General features: G+C 38.2%; 1 protein-coding gene across 1 annotated transcript in view; it reads left to right on the top strand.

Moving 5' to 3' along the window:
- DPP4 (dipeptidyl peptidase 4) overlaps positions 1-19,676 on the top strand; it is an 82,086-nt gene that overhangs the window by 54,043 nt on the left and 8,367 nt on the right. The window contains exons 15-23 of the mRNA XM_043488062.1: positions 478-531; positions 926-1,047; positions 2,777-2,824; positions 3,065-3,163; positions 5,286-5,355; positions 8,225-8,419; positions 10,817-10,871; positions 11,484-11,583; positions 14,256-14,320. Coding sequence (XP_043343997.1) covers positions 478-531; positions 926-1,047; positions 2,777-2,824; positions 3,065-3,163; positions 5,286-5,355; positions 8,225-8,419; positions 10,817-10,871; positions 11,484-11,583; positions 14,256-14,320 — 808 coding nt within the window. The remainder of the gene's footprint in view (positions 1-477; positions 532-925; positions 1,048-2,776; positions 2,825-3,064; positions 3,164-5,285; positions 5,356-8,224; positions 8,420-10,816; positions 10,872-11,483; positions 11,584-14,255; positions 14,321-19,676) is intronic.

Genomic DNA, 19,676 nt, shown 5'->3' with positions numbered 1-19,676 from the left:
CTGGGAAAATCCCCTGGAGAAGGAAATGGCAACCTACTCCAGCATTTTTGCCTGGGAAATCCCATGGACAGAGGAGCCTGGCAGGCTGCAGTCCATGGGGCTGCAAGAGTCAGACACAATGTGGTAACTAAACCACCACCACATAGATAAATGGGGCTTCAACTTCAGACTCGTTGTCCAGTCATATTTTTATGAAAGAAGACTTTTTTGAGTTTTTACTTGTCATTTTAACTAAGGGGGTAATCCTCATATTCAGATATTTTAGCCTGTTAAAAAAAAAAAAAAGAATCGCCGTTTTATAAAGATGATGCCCCTATTTCTGAGAAATAAAGGGGCAGGGAAAAATGATAAAAAGTCGGGCAAGCACTAACACACATGCACTTGTATGATCGCTAATGCTGGTTGTTGAGTTAAAGGGAGTATACTTGACTTTTTCTGTAAAACATAATTAATACATTTCATTTGTTTTCTCCCCAGATACTACATTAGTAATGAATATAAAGGAATGCCAGGTGGAAGAAATCTTTATAAGTAAGAATTTTATCAAAGTGTTAACGAGCTTTTAGCTAATGAACAATTTCTGGCTTTTATGTTTTCATTTTTTATTTTATTTTATTTTTTTTTGCCTAGTCCTAATATATTAAATTGGAACTACTATCAAATGCTTTTATTCCTCTTTTATATAAACCAACCCATATGTCATCAAAAGAGCATGACTTTATTAGATGCTTTGTGATATTTGCAAACAATGGGAGGTTTGAGGTTATTATGGATTAAGTCCTGCATTTATTGCATATTAACTCATTAAGTTTCATGAGTATTTCTTGGCATTCTGATATCTTTGAAACTAGTACATGGCATTATTTAATTCCTTCTTTCATTTATCCCTTTATCAAGTACTTAATTTCCACCATTGGTTTTACAGAATCCAACTTAATGACTACACAAAAGTGATGTGCCTCAGTTGTGAGCTGAATCCAGACAGGTGTCAGTATTACTCTGTATCGTTCAGTCAAGATGCAAAGTACTATCAGCTGAGATGTTCCGGTAAGTTTGAATTGAGCAGGGGGTACCCACAAAGTCCCTCTCAAGTCATTCCCTCCATCCCCTCCCCTCTCTGGACAACCTTCTCACCACCCTCCTGGCTCAGCATCTCCATCCCTGAAACCTCCTTTTCAGTGTCCAGTTTAGGAAATATTTTTTCTGCCTTTATCACTTCTCTCCTATTGAATCTGAATGCTTGAAATCACATAAGTCCTTTTCCCTTTCCACTCAATGGGTAAGTGGTAAGTTAGCCATCTTTCTTTCCCCTTCTAACCAAGAGGCTTGCTTTTAGACTGAAAGCATACATACCCAGAGCTTATGTATGACAGAGGCACTTTTCATCCTTATATATACACCTAGTGTGCATTTTTTAATGCAAATTTTAATTGTATGCACTTACCCCATTAAATGAGAAAAAGGTACGTAAGGTGGGTCCTGTGACTCAGCCTGCTCACAGCTTCATCTTCTGTAACTATTGTTATTATTGTTTTCTTTATTAAAAAATGAAGAAATCTGGACGAAGAGAGGTAATGTGATTTCACAGGTCATGCAGCTAATGAGAAGCTCAAGAGGATTTAGACACAGGCCTCTGCCATTAAACACTAGATGACTTCTTAAAGTGAGAGCAAGAAATTTGGATATTCTGAAAAGTTGACAAGAACTGTCCATTGCCAAAAAGAGGTCTCCTTATCTGAACCTTTCTGTACTGGCATGCTTTAATATCACATTTTTCTTCCTAGTTCTTTACCATGGCTGTTTCCAGAAACCATTTTTGGGCACGTGTTTTATGTATATCAGGCACTGTGCTCAAGTTTTGTATTCATAATCTTATTTGATCCTTAAGAAAACTCTGTAATGTAGATATGATTGTCCTAATTTTATACATAAAGAGACTGAAGCATAGGTATGCTGTCCTAAGTCACAAAGCAGGAAAGTCAAGGATTCAATCCCAGGTCCTTAGAATGCCTCCACTGTGGTTCTGATCAAGTGTAAAAATAGTGTGATTCAAATGTGTCAAAATTAAATAGCTCACTAAGTAGCTTTTTCTATACATTACCTTCCACTCTGCAACTACCACAGTTGGGATAAATAGTGAAGATCTGAGCGTGTGAGAAAAACACTTTCTCATGCCAGGAAGGAATCGCTTATCCAAGTCAGGCACACTGCAGATGTGCCGCCTGGCCCAGTCCTCCATAGTGGGGACAGCAGCGGATGGGATCTGCCCTTTGAAGGCGGGGAAGTGGAAAGTGGAGCGGCAGTGGAGTGTGGGTCGGGGGATACCTGTCTCCGGAGCTCCACCCCTAGTGGGCAGGGCCTGAGAGAGGGTGTGGCCTCTCTGGACCTCGGAGTTAGAGCCAGGAAGGCTGGTGGCTTACCCTGGGTCTCAAAGGCTTAGTTCACAGAAGAAAGAATTGGGCTCAGACATGATAATGTGCGCAAGGCACTAAGCAGGGCCAGATGTGCAATTTCTGTTTCATTCTCCAGAGCCCGGTGCCTCTCCAGTAACATTAATACTTCTTAGACTCAAATTGCACTCATTTTATGGAAAAAGAAAATCAGCTAACACTTATAAGCCTCTTATCCACTGTGATATTCATTCTATCAAAGCTAAATGGTGTCAAAGTTATATCAAAGTTAAATGGTAACAAATGCTATTTTTGAAAAGTATGGTATCGTTTTTTTTTTTTTAAAAGCCCTGAAATATTTTTTTTTCCCCTGATTATGTTAACAGGTCCTGGTCTGCCCCTATATACTCTGCATAACAGCAGCAATGATAAAGGTAACATTTTCATATTTTATCCTTGGTTTGCTTTTTAGGAAAGTGTGTGTGAATAGGAGCAACATGTGCTTAGCATAATGGGATTTTCTTCAGCTTTAGAGTGTCTTGACAATGACTTGAACACAAGATTTAAGATATGAAGTGGGTATAGTCTCATCAGTGAATCACCCCCTTGTTCCTTATTGCTTTGCACAATCCAAATTCTTCACGTTGTAACAAATGCTTCAAATATTTGTTGAGAACTGAGAGTCCTGGAAAACAATTCAGATTTGGATCAAGTGCTGCAGGATGTCCAGATGCCCTCAAAGAAACTGGACTTCATTCATTTGCATGGAACAAGTAAGTGAAATTTCTCTTGGAATGTAACTTTTCACGGAAACATCAATAAAATTATAACTAAATGTAAATTGATCTGACAGTAATGTATTTTATACATAAAATTATTATAATGTCATTTTTCCATGAAATGTTCTATCACAAGAATGACTAGTTTTACATTTTTTTAATCTAAAAATATAATAGTCTACATAAAATGTATTATTTTAAATGGAAGATACTTGGATAAATTGCATTGTTGCTAGCTAGTTCAGTGTCATCCCATTAAGTAATTTTATTCTACTATTAAGTATTAACTGTGTTTTTAACAATGAAATACTAATATATTTTACCTTTAACCCAAACAGGTCGAAAATGACTTGTGTAAAAAAATTAAGTTTGGCTGTAAAATGTTGAAACTTCAGTCCTAGGATAGAAATCTTGAATATTTCCTAATCTCCTCTCCATGATGGGCCCTGGCCTAATGGCCTGATCATGTATTATGTTCAGGGACCAGTAAGAACAAGGGGTTTCTTTGAGTAGGAAATCCTATTCTTTTTTTGTAGTTGTTTTTATTTGCTTTTTTTTTTTTCCCATTAAGGGCTAATAATTCATAGGGAAGGGGGGGCATCCATCAAGAGTGATTTATTTTAGATTGTATTTTAATAAAGGATAATAATAGAAGACATTCAGCTCCTCCAGTTTTAAGTGGCAGGAAAAGCATGGGGAGTGGAGGGTGCTTCTGAAGAAGAGCTTAGAGCAATGCTCCTGAAACTGCAGGTGCTTATGGATCACCTGGGACCTCATTAACATGCACATTTTGAGCCAGCCTGTGAGCGTGGGCCCAGGATTGAAGCTTGTAATAAGCTCCCACGTGATGCTAGTGCTGCTGGCCCTTGAAACTGGTTTGACTGGCAAGGGCTTAGGGTTTCGAAGAGCTAACTGGACTTCCTGGAACAGAAGGCATTGAATATTATAATATAACATATTAAATATTCAGATGTGACCCCCAGAGAAAAGACTGTGCATCTTAAAAATTATAGGAAGTAAAACATTTCCAGTTAACTAGTGTTGATTCAAACAAAGGAGAGATCAAACACTGGGTTTGACATATTTTTAAAAAGCATCATGATCAACTGATAGTTTGACATTCTACTCAAATATAAAAGAGACTAAAATTTTAGTTCTCATAAGCACATTTGATCAGAAAGCATAAAATAACCAGCAAAATACAAATTAAAGAAAAATCTACCTATATAAAGATTGTACTCTTAAACTTTTCTTTTTTTCCTCAACTAAAATAATTATAACAACCAAAATACAAAAGAAAGGTGAACATAAGGAAGAAACATCTCTAGAGATAAGGAATTTTTTCCTTGTAGGTTAAATCTACTGAAGCTGGAAATATTCTTATTAAAATATGAAACAGCTCTCCTCTCTCTCTCTCTCTGTATCTCGTTTTTAAAGATTAGTCTAACTAATTAGCCTGAATTTGGTAGCAAAGGTAACCAATTTATTTTTTAGGGACAAATTTTACTAAACTGATGTTAAATCAAGTAGAGAGAATTAAACAGACCTGCATAAGATCGTGCAGAACAGTTTGACCCACGTAAACCTAGTTTCATTCTCTGAAACACAGAGCTGAAAATGGGAACTCATCTTACAGCCTGGGATGGCAATAAGAATTACAAAAATGTTATTAAATCAGAATTTTAAAATAGTGTTAAGGCCAACTAAAAATCCTAAACATCTTCAAAGAAGTTCAAGAAGAGGAAAACATTTTGGAGGAAAACTTAGAACATAAGCCATAAACAAACTAGATAAGTAGATCAGATGCCAAAGAACAGAATCATAAAAACAAAACATTAGCAATTCTAAGATGCACTTTTATTTTACAAAACACCAATGTATTTAATAGATCCATTAGAAACAACTTTGTTTTAACCTTAAACTAATATTTTAACCTGAAAGAGAATATTTTTTATAGCTGAAAAGCATGCTAAATCAAAACGGTTCATTTTCTTTTTCTATAATAATTTAACAAATTGCTAAACTCTACATGTTACTTGTCACTGACAGAGATAAGAAACCAAAACCATGTGCTAATGTGTTCTTAATTCACTAATTAATCTTTCTGTTTGTTTAGAATTTTGGTATCAGATGATCTTGCCCCCTCATTTTGATAAATCCAAGAAATATCCTCTGCTAATAGACGTGTAAGTATTCAAGCTAAAGGAATAATGTAGAAGTTAACCATTGTACATGTTTACCCAGTGTAGCTCACTGAAAAATAGAGACAAATGCATCCTTTCTTGCTTCCTGAATTATTGTAGAGCAATTTTAATAATTCTTCCATTTTGCAATACACAGATCCTGTATTTTCTACTATCTTTCTAATAGAGAAGCTAGACACTCTTTTTCCCTCATAATGGCATATGGGTTTTGTTTTGATTTTTTTTCCCCCTTGAACTCCAAGGGAATTTGAAAGAAATTCTCAAGTCCCCATTTTCATCCTTACCTCTTAGACATTTTAATAAGCAATAGATGGGTATTACTAGTCTTCACAGTTTCCTTATCCCTAAATTTACCCAGATATCTCTCATTGGTGGTCTTTAATTCATTCCAGTGTCAGGTTTCTCTTTATGTAGTTCCTGAAATATCATTGCCTGGTATTTTCCATTTCCTTTTTTGGTGAAGAGAAGATATGATATGAGAAAGTATTCATTATATAATTTAAACTTCTCCACGTCCTTGAGAAAGTTCTGAAATCACAAGTCTTTGAGCAGTAAATGTGAGCTCCCTTGAGGTCTAAATATGGTATCTTTGCATTTTTGGTAATTAGTAGGAAAACATTTTACTTCAATTTCCAAAATTGCCCTGACCTCACACATAATGCCACAATGCCACTCTTCCTATCCCAGCTTGCCTCATTTCCTTTATTCAAAACAAAACAAGCCAACACAAGGGCTATGTGCCTGCTGCATGCCAGGTAATTTGCCTTATTTTGTCCGCACTGCAAGCCTATGTAGTCAGTTCTATTGGGTCCATTATACAGAAAAGAAAACTGAAAACTTGGGGATACTTTCCAGTTGTTACTAGCAAAAAAAAAAAACAGAAGGAATACAGATACTAACATGAGACACACCCTTTATACAGCACATTCCCCTGCATTTACAGTTCCATGTAAACCAAACATAAATGTTCAGAAAAAGAGAAAGAGGTATTTTAAACTTTCAGATACACTGTTGGATTCTCATTACACCTAATTTAGTCAAATTTTGACTACAGTAACATTCACTTGCTTGGGGCCTTAGCCCCAGTACCGAACAAGATCCTTTACAATTAAAAAAAAGTAATGTTTTCACATAAGGGTTTGTTTAAAAAGAAAAAAGTGATATTTTTATCTTCTTGAAATCCTTAGTAAGTAATAACTAGATCTCCCTTTCATTAGGAAAGTTTAAAAAAACATGGTAAATTCAGGCCCAGTTCTTTTCAGTGATTTTCCTCTTCATTTTCTTAGATGTCTGAATCTTTATTTTCTATTTTTAAAAATAATGTTGCTTAATCTTCAAGCTTACTTAACCTGACACATAGTTAATACTAAGGGAAGCTATTAACTCTACCAAATTTAATATCATTGAAAGGACCAGGGTATTTCACAAGTTAAAAAAAATGTTTACTTGCTTAAGAAATTCATGAATGCCTTCTTTTTCTAAAACTTAGAATGATACAATATCTAGTGTAAAATTAAAGTTGTACAATGAAAAAAAATGTGAAAGTGTTAGTCAATCAAAGTGTCCAACTCTTTGCAACCCCATGGACTGTAGCCCATCAGGCTCCTCTGTCCATGGAATTCTCCAGGCAAGAACACAGGAGTGGGTAGACATTCCCTTCTCCAGGGGATCTTCCCAACCCAGGGACGGAACCCAGGTTTCCTGCATTGCAGGCACATTCTTTCCTATCTGAGTCAAAATTAAAGTCATACAATCAATATTTGGCTTAAAACAAATTCTTTTGACTGCCATCCCCAAGGAAAGGGAGGAAGATGTTAACAAAGATGTCCAAGCAGGTCTTGTCCAATCCTGTTGGCAGGGAGAGTGAACAGATGAGTAGGAGAGATGGGCTGGGAAGGGAAGAGTTACCAGAGAAGATCTGGGTCCAGGAGTCTTGTAGATCATGCAAAGAAGACCTGTTTACAAGATCTGATGACCTGGAGGAAATGTCTTGATTAACAAATGGAAATGAGAGGGCTTGATGAAGACTGTATACACAGCTATGTATGGATAAGTTACAGCCTGTGAAGAATGCAGCTATGAGAGAATTAAATTTGTTAATAAGTAGAATGCCAACAATAACCCACTTTCCAATAGTATATTTCTTTCTCCTTTGAAGTGTGGTTTTTTTTTTTTTTTTTTTTGGCTGCACCATATGGCATGCGGGATCTTAGTTCTCTGACCAGGGATCGAACCCATGCCTCCTGCACTGGGAGTACAGTCTTAACCACTGGATCGCCGGTGAAGTCCCTTCTTTGAGGTGTCCATTCATACTTTGGCCCATTCCACAGTGTCTTGTGGGCCTTAGTGAACAGCACTGTGCTGGCTATTGAAGCAAATGCAGTGCATGTCCTACAGCAGTCAAAGTCCTTAAGGAAGTTCTAATCAAGGAAACTTGTAGTCTAAGAGTGTTTGTAAGCTCAATCAGAAAGATATACTTGAAGCTGCATTTATTGTCATCTTCACTATTTTTTCATTATACAATTCCCCTATTCTAATTATTAGAGTATTTACTTTGATTTCTAAGGTATATGCAACTTAGCAAACATTGGCCTGTGAAGTCTGTGTTTGATGGCAATCTTCAAAGATAAAACTGATGGGCATCTTCGGAGGAAACACACAGCCATTATAGTCATGTTGCCATGACTCTCAAGTTTGACAGGACCCATTGAGAACACCCTGGCAGCTGGCACGATTTCAGGCTCATGAACAGGAAAGATGTACACCTCTTGTCCATGGGGAATAGAAACTCAAGCCTTCTTCATTTGATTCAGGAAAACCACAAAGGCTAACAATTTGGCATTTTTCACAGATATGCAGGCCCCTGTAGTCAAAAAGCAGATGCTATCTTCAGACTCAACTGGGCTACTTACCTTGCAAGCACAGAAAACATTGTAGTAGCTAGCTTTGATGGCAGAGGAAGTGGTTACCAAGGAGATAAGATCATGCATGCAATCAACAGAAGATTGGGAACATTTGAAGTTGAAGATCAAATTGAAGCAACCAGGTGAGTGACTAGGAGGTGAATTCAAAGGCTGTTTAATTCCCCAACCCCCATTTAAATTTTAAAGTTGTGAAGTATAAGGAGCTTCTAGTGTCCTGGGAAGAATCTTTCATCCTTGGGCTAGATTTTTAGCGAAAATATTATGTTTAGACTTAAAAGGGAATTGATATGTGTGCCACCATCTTCTAGCAGTAGGGACTCAGAATTCATCAAACACATGGACAAAACAGGGATAAATGTGCCTCTGAGTGAACGTCTAACTAAACAAGCAAGCCACTCCTATAGTCGAGGATAAACAGAGGAGATTGGTGTATTTATGTCAGAGTAGGATGACAACCACGAAGTCTTAGGAGTGGTTCCTACATTCTGCTGAGTGAGAGCTCCTCCCCCAATTTGGGAAAGTTGTAGAATACGACCATTGTCACTCAGTTATAAGGGATCCTTTAAGGATGAAGCACATCAATTGTGAGGCTATAAATAGATGTGGTCTGACTTAAGAAAGATTTTAATCTTAATTGGTGGTTACCCTGGCGTGCACATGTAACATGCAGTGTTTTACAAACTGCCTTATCCCTGAAGCGACACAGCAACCCTCAGAGATGAGTGTTCAGACCTTACACTTCAGGTAAAGAAATGGAGGCTCTTAGGTTAGATAATTTGCCAAGACTGGTCAGGTCTTGAATCTGGGTTTCCCTTCAACTTACTTTCAGTTGCATTCAACTGGTAAATGGGGAATGTAGTCTTTGAGGTTCCATAACCACCTGCAGAGATGTCTGAAAAGCATAATAAATTAGCGATTTTAAATAACGTTGTGAAATCAGAAACTAGGAAATGGAAAAAAATTGTGAATGATTAAATGGATGGAATAAAATGCCTTTTAAAAAAGGAACAACCAACAAGGAGAAAAGATAATTTATTAAGTAATCCTAAATTTGTTAAATCAAAGTTAATGATTAGCTATTTTCCTTGAAAGTAAAAAATAAATAAAGAAAAGATTTAGATAAGAGCATAAGTTGTTTTCAAGACTGAGGCTTTGATATTTTACAAATTCATCTTTATTTATCCAGATTCTGTGAGAAAGGGCATGGCTTCCAGGGCCTTTCAAGTCTAAAATGATAGAATTGTGTTATCCACAATATACAACTCTGTTTAAAAAGTAATGAGTAAATAAAAATAAATGGAAAAAAAAAAAGTAATGAGTAGTTGCTTTTCAGCAACTCAAAGGAACTATGTACAACAACACAGATGAATCTCACAGACTGTTGAGTGAAAGAAGCCAGGAACAAAAGTATATATCCTATATCCACAATCGAATTTATATTGGTACAAATTCAGGTGGAATTTTTCTGGGATTCAATAAAAGATTTTTTTTTTTCCAAAGAGAAAAATGACCCAGAGGCTTCTGGGTGATAGTATTGCCCCATTTTTTGCTTCAAGGTATGCTCACTCTGTAAAGGCTTATGAGCTTGTACATTTGTGATTTGGTACACGTTTCTGTATGTATGTGTTCCAAGTTTAAAAAGTTTACATGAGAAGATGAGCTGAAAACTACTTACACTGAATTTTTTCTAATATTGCTTACCTCAGGGCAGTCTAAGACATATACCATCAATTGAAAATAAAGGTTCTTAAGATCACATATAGGTCAGTGTGAGGGTCCCCCACCTCCCTCAATACTACCAAGTTAAGAGCCCCATTTGCTAGATTTTTTTTTTTTTTAAGTAAACCAGTTGCCTTTTGATGTAAGTCTAAGACTAAGAAATAGACGCAAAGAATATTTTTCTCCTTTCTTTACCTGGATTCCAACCATACAATTTAGTGACAAAACGACATCTTAATCCTTCAAGGAAGAACTGCTTCATATTTCATAGTGTTGAGTTAACTAATCAACACCCATCATAAGAAAGGATGTGTTTGAGAATGGTGTTTGAGTTCTCAGGGAGGGGGCCCAGGGATATTTCTAAGCCCTGCACAGATGTTCTCCAAGCTCCCATGTTTTTCTATTGCAGGGGCAGCTTCTCTCAAACTGAAAAACATCTGGAGAGGTTTAAATTCAATTATGTAAAAAAAGTGCATCTGGGCTGCAAATTTTTATATACAGCTGTGAAAAAAACAGCCAGGATTTGTTTTCTGTGAATCATACAGACACACACACACAACACACACACACAGACATAATTTTTATGGACTCCAAAACAAGTAAACCTTGTTCATCTGGCTCTTAAGTTAACAATGATAGACATTGATCTCAGGTGTTTATTTGATTGCTGGCAGCAATTAATCTTAATTTCTAAAAGAATGAAATAGAGAACAAATGGCAGGGTTTCACATTTGTGCAGTTACCTTAGTTTTCTATACACAGTGTGATACTAATTCGTGGACTTCTTCCATGTATTTTAGACAGTTTTCAAAAATGGGATTTGTGGACGACAAACGGATTGCAATTTGGGGCTGGGTGAGTACTTTGGCTGATGTATTCCTTAGTGAATATAATCCAAAACAGGATAATTTACTTTTGTTTGTACATATTTGGAGGTGTAAATCGCAACCATCATGCCCATCTAAGAAGGTCCAAATGTCTTAGATTTCTGGGCAATGAGTCCCCCCCAGGCTTACACTTTTGTTTATTACAATGGGGGAAAGGAGGTGAGCGAGGAAGAAGAGGCAAGAAAGAGGGATAAAGAAAAGGAAAGATAGAGGGGGAGAGGGAAGGAGAGACACTTTTTCTCAGGAGTCCAAAAAAGTAAAAACTTAAGAGATTATTGCCTTTTTGTTTTGTTTTTTTTCTTTAACTTTTTTTGTTTTTGTCGTTTTGTTTTTAATTAGTACTATTCAGCAAAATGTCAATGCTTTCCCTCTTACCCCTACCAAGAAAAGGGACCAGGGCTCTGAACGGGTAGTCTTTAGATACTGCCCAATTAAGGCCAATTTAAGCCTCCTCTATCATGCTTTCTATCTCGAAAGAGGCACAGTATATAAAGATGTGAGAAATGTGGAAACTGCGACTTGCCTACCATATGTCCTTAATTCCTTTACCTCCATAAAAATAACTGTTTCCATTTCTTAGTCATACGGAGGGTACGTAACCTCAATGGTGCTGGGAGCAGGAAGTGGTGTGTTCAAGTGTGGAATAGCCGTGGCGCCTGTTTCCAGGTGGGAGTACTATGGTAGGTGATGGCCCTCGGTGCAGAGATGCTGAGTGCGAACCTTCACATCTCCATGCCAAAGCCATTCATTTTTTAGTTTCCCTTTTTCTACAGTGAAGAAGCTGATTCATCTTAGACGTACTTTATGGATACCTGTAATAAAACAGTCTCACTTCTGCTGCTGTTGGGAAAGGCTGGGTGGTATTAAATGCTACCTACATAGTTAGTTAGCAACCAATTCTGTTTCCTAAATGTCTTATCAAGAAATTATGTTTTCCACATTTTATAGCATTCCCAGTGCTACAGTTCTTCAGATCCCCTTCCTTACTTTATTCTACTTTGACTTTGGGGCTTCACATATTACAAGAATAAGAGGAGTATTTCTTTCCCTTCAGGTTAAGGTTAAATATAAAGTAGGACTTTGGGTGGAAAGAAGAGACTTTGGCAGGAGAATTCCTGGAGGCTTTGTTTCCACTAAGTAGGTGAAAGCCACTCTAGAATATTCTTTACACCACTGAGAATCTATTGTTCTATCATACACATGTAAGGCTATGATTCCCAAGGGGAAGGGGTAAGCAGTGGAACTCTAGGTAGTGGGGAAGAGCCAGAGGTGGTGACAGATGAATTATCTTCCTGTATCTCTTCTGACCCCATCTCAAGTCCTTTCTGCAGTATAATGATAGAATCATTGATAATGAATATGCTTATTAAATATTTTATACCCTAATGTATGGTAGTATATGGTAATACCAAAACTGTGGAAAACTCTAAAGTCAAGAGAAGCCAATGTGTAAAAGATACATCATTGTCTTTCTATTGAAAAAAATTGGAGAACATGGTTAGGACTGATCCTCACACAATAGATTTGTTTTCATATAATACTTTCCTGCTTGATACTAATTGTTCTGTATGATGGCTTATTTCTGGAGACCTCTGGTGGTCAGTAAGATAATAGAAACAATCTTCATGAATTTGGAAATATATAATGGTAAGAAGAGTTCATTAAATGTATATGGACCAATCTAACAAGAACTTTCTAGAATTCTTACATGTGTGAAAATTTGAACAATATTACTCAAAAATCAAGTGGAAGGAGTGCATAAATGGTATTGCAAGACATACTTCTAAAGTTTACACTGACATTAGTGAAAGTGAAAGATGCCTAGTCATGTCCAACTCTGCGACCCCATGGACTATACAGTCTATGGAATTCTCCAGGCCAGAATATTGGAGTGGGTAGCCTTTCCCTTCTCCAGGGGATCTTCCCAACCCAGGGATCGAACCCAGGTCTCCTGCATTGCAGGCAGATTCTTTACCAACTGAGCTATCAGGGAAGCCCCACATTAACCCCTGACATTAAGCATTTTTAAAATAGTATTTTAAAAATTTTAGATCTTCTTACACAAGAAAACCTGGTTACCATAATAAGAAAGGGCTATTATGTTCTAGAACAAGAAGAATTATGCCTGTTTGGGGGAAAAATTATTTTGCCCTTAAAAGCTATTCCTACTCCCCCACCCCATTAAGTGTACATCCCAAGTTATTTCTATTTAAAGTTAAAAGATGAACATTTTGGGAAAGTCTTATATTTTAAAGTGTGCTTTAAAATATTGTATTTCCTATGTTAGTGTCCTCTAGATATGTACAATTGCATATAGTCTGTATTCACTTTAATCAAAATGATAAAATAATAAAAACTCATTTTGGAGGAAAATATTTTGATTTCCATTGAAAGGGCCTGAGCAATATATATGGAATAGCTAATACTAGTTATCAATGCCAGCCATTCAAAAGGGGTTAGAATGTTGCCTAAGCTTATTGTTTTGATGATCTATTCTTCTAAATAATTAATTAAATTGGTATTGAAATACTGGTACAATTACAGTGATATTCATGTCATTAATCTATATAGCACAGTGGAAACATATTATACTTATTTACTTACTGTAACCTGGCCATTTTTCAAAAAGTTATTTCACATATTTAAAGTTATATTGGAATTCAGCAACAATACATTTTCTCACTGATATTTTTAAAAATATACATATATGTATACATATAGCTATATGTATATATATGTCTCTCTCCACAAAATGAAAGAAAACAGATATTTAACTTGCCTTATGATGGAGTAGCTGAGCCAGTATAGGGTTGTACTTCAAATAATGATAACTGAATTTTTTGCTTTCAGTCTGTCCCTCCCCCACCTAAAAAAATATGTTTTAAGTGAGCAACTAGTAATTGAAAATTATGAGGAGTTTCCAGTAGGAAAGAGAATATCCTAAAGTAGGGCATATACATGTGTCAGGACCAAGAAATTCAAGACAATTTAGACATTAAATGACTTGCTAATCAAGATCTTTAAGGGAGTCAGATCTTTAATGTAGTATCCTTGTCACTGAGCATTTCACATTTGACTTTTCTGCAGGTGAGTTATTGTTTGGGTTTTAGATCACCTGTTTTGATCTCCCCTTGTCCTGCAGGGGAGAGCTAATGGGAATTGGTTACAGGGCTGAGTATGGAAAGACAGGAGTCTGGATGCATCAACAAGCCAAGCAGAAACGATCAGAAAGGAGATACTTCTGATGGTATAACACTGTAGACCTTTGCGCAAGTTAAGACATAAAATAACCCAGTAAAAGGGGAAAAGCTTGTATTGTATGAATCAAGTTTTTTTCTTCTCTCCATCACAGACTCCGTGTACACAGAGCGTTACATGGGTCTTCCAACTCCAGAAGACAACCTTGACTCTTACAGGGTAAGCGATGGTGAGCTAGATCCACTTTATAACCTATTTACAAGTGGTATAAGAACATTTTTAAGTGTATCTATTCTAGAAAATATATATTTTTTATTTCCAACAAAATTCTTGTTAAAAAATAACACAGGTGGTTTAGAGTTACTCCAGTAGCTTCCCCTACTACATTCTGCATAATTACAGCCTTTATCGTATGCTATATAGGTCACAATATGCATTCATTTGGAAATACAAAGCAACACCAGATAATTACTTTAATTATAAAAAAAATTCCGTTTAGAAAACATGTCAAATTCAACATATTCCTTTAGAGCCCAGAAGACACTCTAAGTCTTTAACCACATATTAAAATTTCTTATGGTATTATCATAATTAAGATGTATGTACAAGCCTATAATTTTCTTATTCTTACCCAAATGTGTACATTTTTTTTTCCCCCACAAGATTTGAGTAAAGCAGGTGTCCTATAGGTGCAGGAGGGTAATACTCTGAAAAGCTCTTGAACCCAAATTACTGAATAGCATCCATGGGCTGGTTGCCTGCTTGGAAGAGGCAGTGGGCAGGTTACTACACAAATGGGCTATCGCATCTGAGATGGGGCCTGGGTACAGCCATCATTGGCACCCTGCATGCTAGCGTGGGTGCCACTGCAGGGCCAGGGCCCTCTCTTTGGTAGCACATTTGCTTCAGCTGGAATATCAGCCTAAGTACTAGGGACCCTTCAGGGCATTGCACCATTCCCCAAAACTTCCAGATTTTGTCATGTAAGTTGGAAACCCCTAAACGTACAGATGGCTGGGTCAGTCATCCGATGTTTACATTCTTCAGAGGATATTCAAAACTCTTCCCAGGACAGTGAATTAAAAAGAAAGAAAAACAATAACCCGTATGATTTAAGAGCACAATTTCTTCTCATCTGTGCCACGGTTCTCAGTGCTTGGGCTTTGTATTCATACATTGGTCTAAGCCATATTTGTACATTTTTGTAAGATGTCATCATTATTAGGGGTTCTGAGCCCATTTGATCAAAGCACAATAAAATGCAAATACAATTTCCAGTTTTGCTAGACATGTATAGTTTAGTTTTACATCTTCCTTTCAGCTTTATTTAGCAAGGCTTGTGTGGGGTGTGGCGGAGAGGGGTATGAGTACATTTGTGTCTGAGTTTGTGTTTTCATCTCTGTTTACCAGTCACAATAGAAAAGTAACAACTGTATAAAATAGATAGCTAATGAGAACCTACTATGTAGCACAGGGAACTCTACTTAATGCTCTGTTGTGACCTAAATGGGAAGGAAATCCAGAAAAAGAGGATATATGTAAATGCATAGCTGATTCACTTTGCTATACAGCAGAAAATAGCATAATAAAGTAACTATACTGCAATAATTAAAAAAAAGAGAGAAGTAACAGCTTATGAAATGGGATGTATGAATCCTCTTCTACTACAAAGCAGTCCCATAATCAGGTTGTCCTTATGTCTTCCGATTGTCCCACGTGATACTTTGGACGCAGTTTTTCCCATTCTTTCTCCTCCACATCCAATCAGCTGCTTTAGACATCTTTTCCCTGCTTCATGGTCACATTGCTGATGCCACGTGACTACCACCTTTCACAACCATAACCCCACTGCTCATTCCTTAGCTGGTGTCCCTGCACTCCAGGCTGTATCGCACACAGAGGTAGGAGCTTAACTTCCACTCACAGCACTTTCATGGACTTTTCCCATGGACTCAACTAAGTCCAGCTCTTATTCTTTAACCAGGTGTTCAATACCTTTCTTACAGCGGCCCTGGAATGTCATTTTTCCCCCTTCCACCTCCATCTATTAGGTGGCGAAGGAAATGGCAACCCAGTCCAGTATTCTTGCCTGAAGAATTTCATGGACAGAGGAGCCTGGCCGGCTATAGTTCATGGGATCATGGGGAGCTGGACTCGACTATGCGACTGTCACTCACTCCATCTATTAGGACACTTGTACTGCTCTCCTGGTGGACTAGCATCCTCTCTTTTGACTCACATGTTTTCCTTGTATATCTCTCTATCCTCAATTTATTATTCTTGGATTCATAGTTATTTTGTACTTCTTTTCCCCCCTCTGTGGTATTATTAGTCATTCAAAGCTTTCCTCCATATTGTAGTCTTTGGATCACCCAGTATAAAATAGAAACCTTAAAATCTTTTTTGATTTAATTTTAAAACTTCTTGAGTGGAAACATTGTTATAAAAACTATACATCTCCATCATCTCTCTCATTTTACAGCTCTAATTTTCTTGTCAGTGACCCAACGAGGATGCTTACACTTGAAAGCATCCCTCCTGTGGTACACCATATTTGGGGCATGGCTAAAAGTCTTTCTCAAATAATCCCAAAGTACTAAAAAAAAAAAAAAATCCCAAAACATCAGAGGTATACTGCCCAGGACCCTCATTCTGACTCTAGATCCTGGTGGATGATGAGTCAAAGTTCATTTTAAAAACCCCATCTTGAAAGTCTTTGAACCTCGAAGGACAGGGTGAAGTCCAAACCTTGATATCCAAGGAAGTCCATGGCACCTACTCTACTGCATTCCAAAAACATCAGCCAACAGGGTGTCTCCTCTTCAGTCAGTCCTCGCCCTAGAGGATAAATAGTTTTAATCTGCCATGTCAGGCTCTTTTTCCAGATTTTCCTACAGGCCTCTCATTCCCATGCCCATCCCTCTCTTCTCTAACTCTGCCCCCCCACTGGCGTGGCCACTTTCCTCGCTCCTCTTAGGTGTTCTCTGCATGAGCTGGTCATGTAAATAGAAGTCACTTCCTACTGCCGATGGCAACACACGCGCATTGGGAGCACAGAGTCACTGTCTCACTTTGCTGCACAGATGGCTCCCGAGGACTGTTTAATCCTTCCACGCCAGGAGTCGGGTTTTCTTGGCACAGAATTCTCTGCTGGCAATGGACACATTAAAACTGCCAGTACCAGGGAGCTAAAGGTTCCCAATGTGTTACTCAGAGGAATTATTTGGGTGGGCGATAGTTAAGGTGGGCAGGAGAAAGTGAGGTAGATGTATTCTCTGTGTTGTTTCTGCCCTGTGAGTTGCCTCCTCAGAAAGTGGAGAGCTGAATCTGAGTACCTATATTTGGTGCACAGCAGGCTTTAGAATAAAGCTGCCCTCCTTTGTTTTTTAAATGAGTCTGTGCTTTTGTCTCTGGCAGGAATACATTCAAAGATTCTATTTTCCTCTAAGGCCCCAGCTGCCCCTCTGGACCCCCATCTTCTTTTACTTTTCTTTCCCAGGTTGTTTTTATTTCCTCCCTTTCTCTCTCCTCCTCTCCTTCCCTCCTCCTACCCTCTTGGAAAAAACAAAGGAGACAATTCCTTACAGGCTTTCCCTGTTCTCTGTCTTCCTGCGGGTCAGGAGAAATATTCTGAAAAGGAGTCCCGTATAGGATAGCCTGTTGACTTTCTTCAGTACCTCCAGGATAGGAATGACCGAAGTGTGTAACAAGCAAGGTCTTGATCTTTGTACACCTTTTCAACTATAGCATCATTTATCTGTAACCAGAATTATAGCCTTTGGAAGAGAATATAATTTTTGATGAAACTCAGATGAGGAGAAGATTCATTATTAGGTCATTAATGACCCAGGCTTGGAAGAATGTAGAGGACAACCAAGAGAAGGACATTTTGTGAAATAAAGGTCGTACTTACTATTTAGGAAAGGAAATTGAAGGAACCATTTGTATATGTAAATGGAACAAGTGGGATGACATGTATAGTTGTTCAGCTTGTGCACTGCTAGAAGCCAGTCTGAGCTCCATTCACTAAGGCATGCACCTTTGGGGCTGCATCCAACCAGAAGGAGTGCCTTTTTTTATTCTTACAAAGCCACCATATAGATTATGGGACCCTGGGACTAAGGCTTGGACCCAATGCAGTGACATAAGCAGTGATCCATAAGACCCTTTTTGTAGATAATCACCCACCTACTGCCAAGTGGCAAGACAGAAGCACTTTTAAAGAATACCGGGGAATTAAAGAGGAAGAAGACATTCATGCCCCTTAAACTCCAAGGAGCTGGTCCCAGAAGCTCTAAGCAGGCAAGCAAAGTAGAGGGATGACAGTGAAGCCAATAGGCAGTGAAGCTCTGTGGAAACATTTTTTTTCTGCCGAAAATCTCAGAGCCTCACTTAGTCCATAGCCAACAGAAATGGCAATAGATTTGAGCAAAAGAATCAGATAGACGATAAGACAACCCTCACCCCCAATATGTGCTCAACTCTGCAACTCATGGACTGTAACCCACCAGGCTCCTCTGTCCATGGGATTTCCCAATACTGGAGTGGATTGCCATTTCCTACTCCAGGGGATCTTCCCAACCCAGAGATCAAACCCTCGTCTCTTGTGTCTCCTACATTGGCAGGTGGATTCTTTACCACTGTGCCACCTGGGAAGCCACCACCCCAATAGCAATAAGCAAATAGCAACCATGGCCCCACCTTGGGGAGTGGGTTCCTAACAGTGATGAATAGTTTCTACATGGCCAATCACAGTTTCTACATGGCCAAGCAAATCTGTAAAAAATCATTAACGTGGTAGACTTTCATTCACCTATTTGAGGTGCCTGGTGTTTTAGTTGTTCAGAAGTTGGTGACCTTGTTGGTGGGACAAAGTATGCAGACAAAATTTTTGAAGAGAAATAAAAGAAAGTAGTAATAAAGCATGAACTTGAGCATGACAGAGTGCCCAATATGTATGGAAAAGATTAGTGATTTCCAGATCGTGACTGTGGTGCCCCAGCATGCCTTCCGAGCATGTAGTGAGGAAGGGAGGTGGCTGAGAAGCTGGGATTTCACCTTCCCCCCACTCCTCTCAACCAAGGGGGACTCAGTTTCATTTATTTCATTCATTTTTTTTATTCACTCATTAAGTGCTTCTATGACCAGATGGGCTTCCCTGCTGGTTCAAATGGTAAAGAATCTGCCTACAATGCAGGAGGCCCAGGTTCAATCCCTGGGTCTGGAAGATCCCCTATAGAAGGGAATGGCTACCAACTCCAGTTTTCTTGCCTGGAGAATTCCATAGGCGAGGAGCCTGGTGGGCTACAGCCCGAAGGGGTTGCAGAGTCAGACACGACTGAGTCACTAGCACTTCACTCTTCTAAGCTCTTTACATGGATTATTAGGTTCAGTTCTCCCTCAAATTCTCTGAGATAAGTGCTCTAATTATCTCCATTTTATTGACCCAGAAGCTGAGGTGCGGAAATGTTATATAAGATGTAGCTACTGAGGGGTAGGAAAGGGAGAGGGCACTTATCTGGAGCCAGTCAAGGAAGATTCCGGGAGACACAGAGGAAGAGCATAGGTGCTTTCC

Source organism: Cervus canadensis, chromosome 15, assembly GCF_019320065.1.
Source record: "Cervus canadensis isolate Bull #8, Minnesota chromosome 15, ASM1932006v1, whole genome shotgun sequence".
In the NCBI taxonomy this organism is placed as follows: Eukaryota; Metazoa; Chordata; class Mammalia; order Artiodactyla; family Cervidae; genus Cervus; species Cervus canadensis.
The sequence above is the reverse complement of the archived record's forward strand: the minus strand, read 5'-3'. Positions and strand labels throughout refer to the sequence as shown.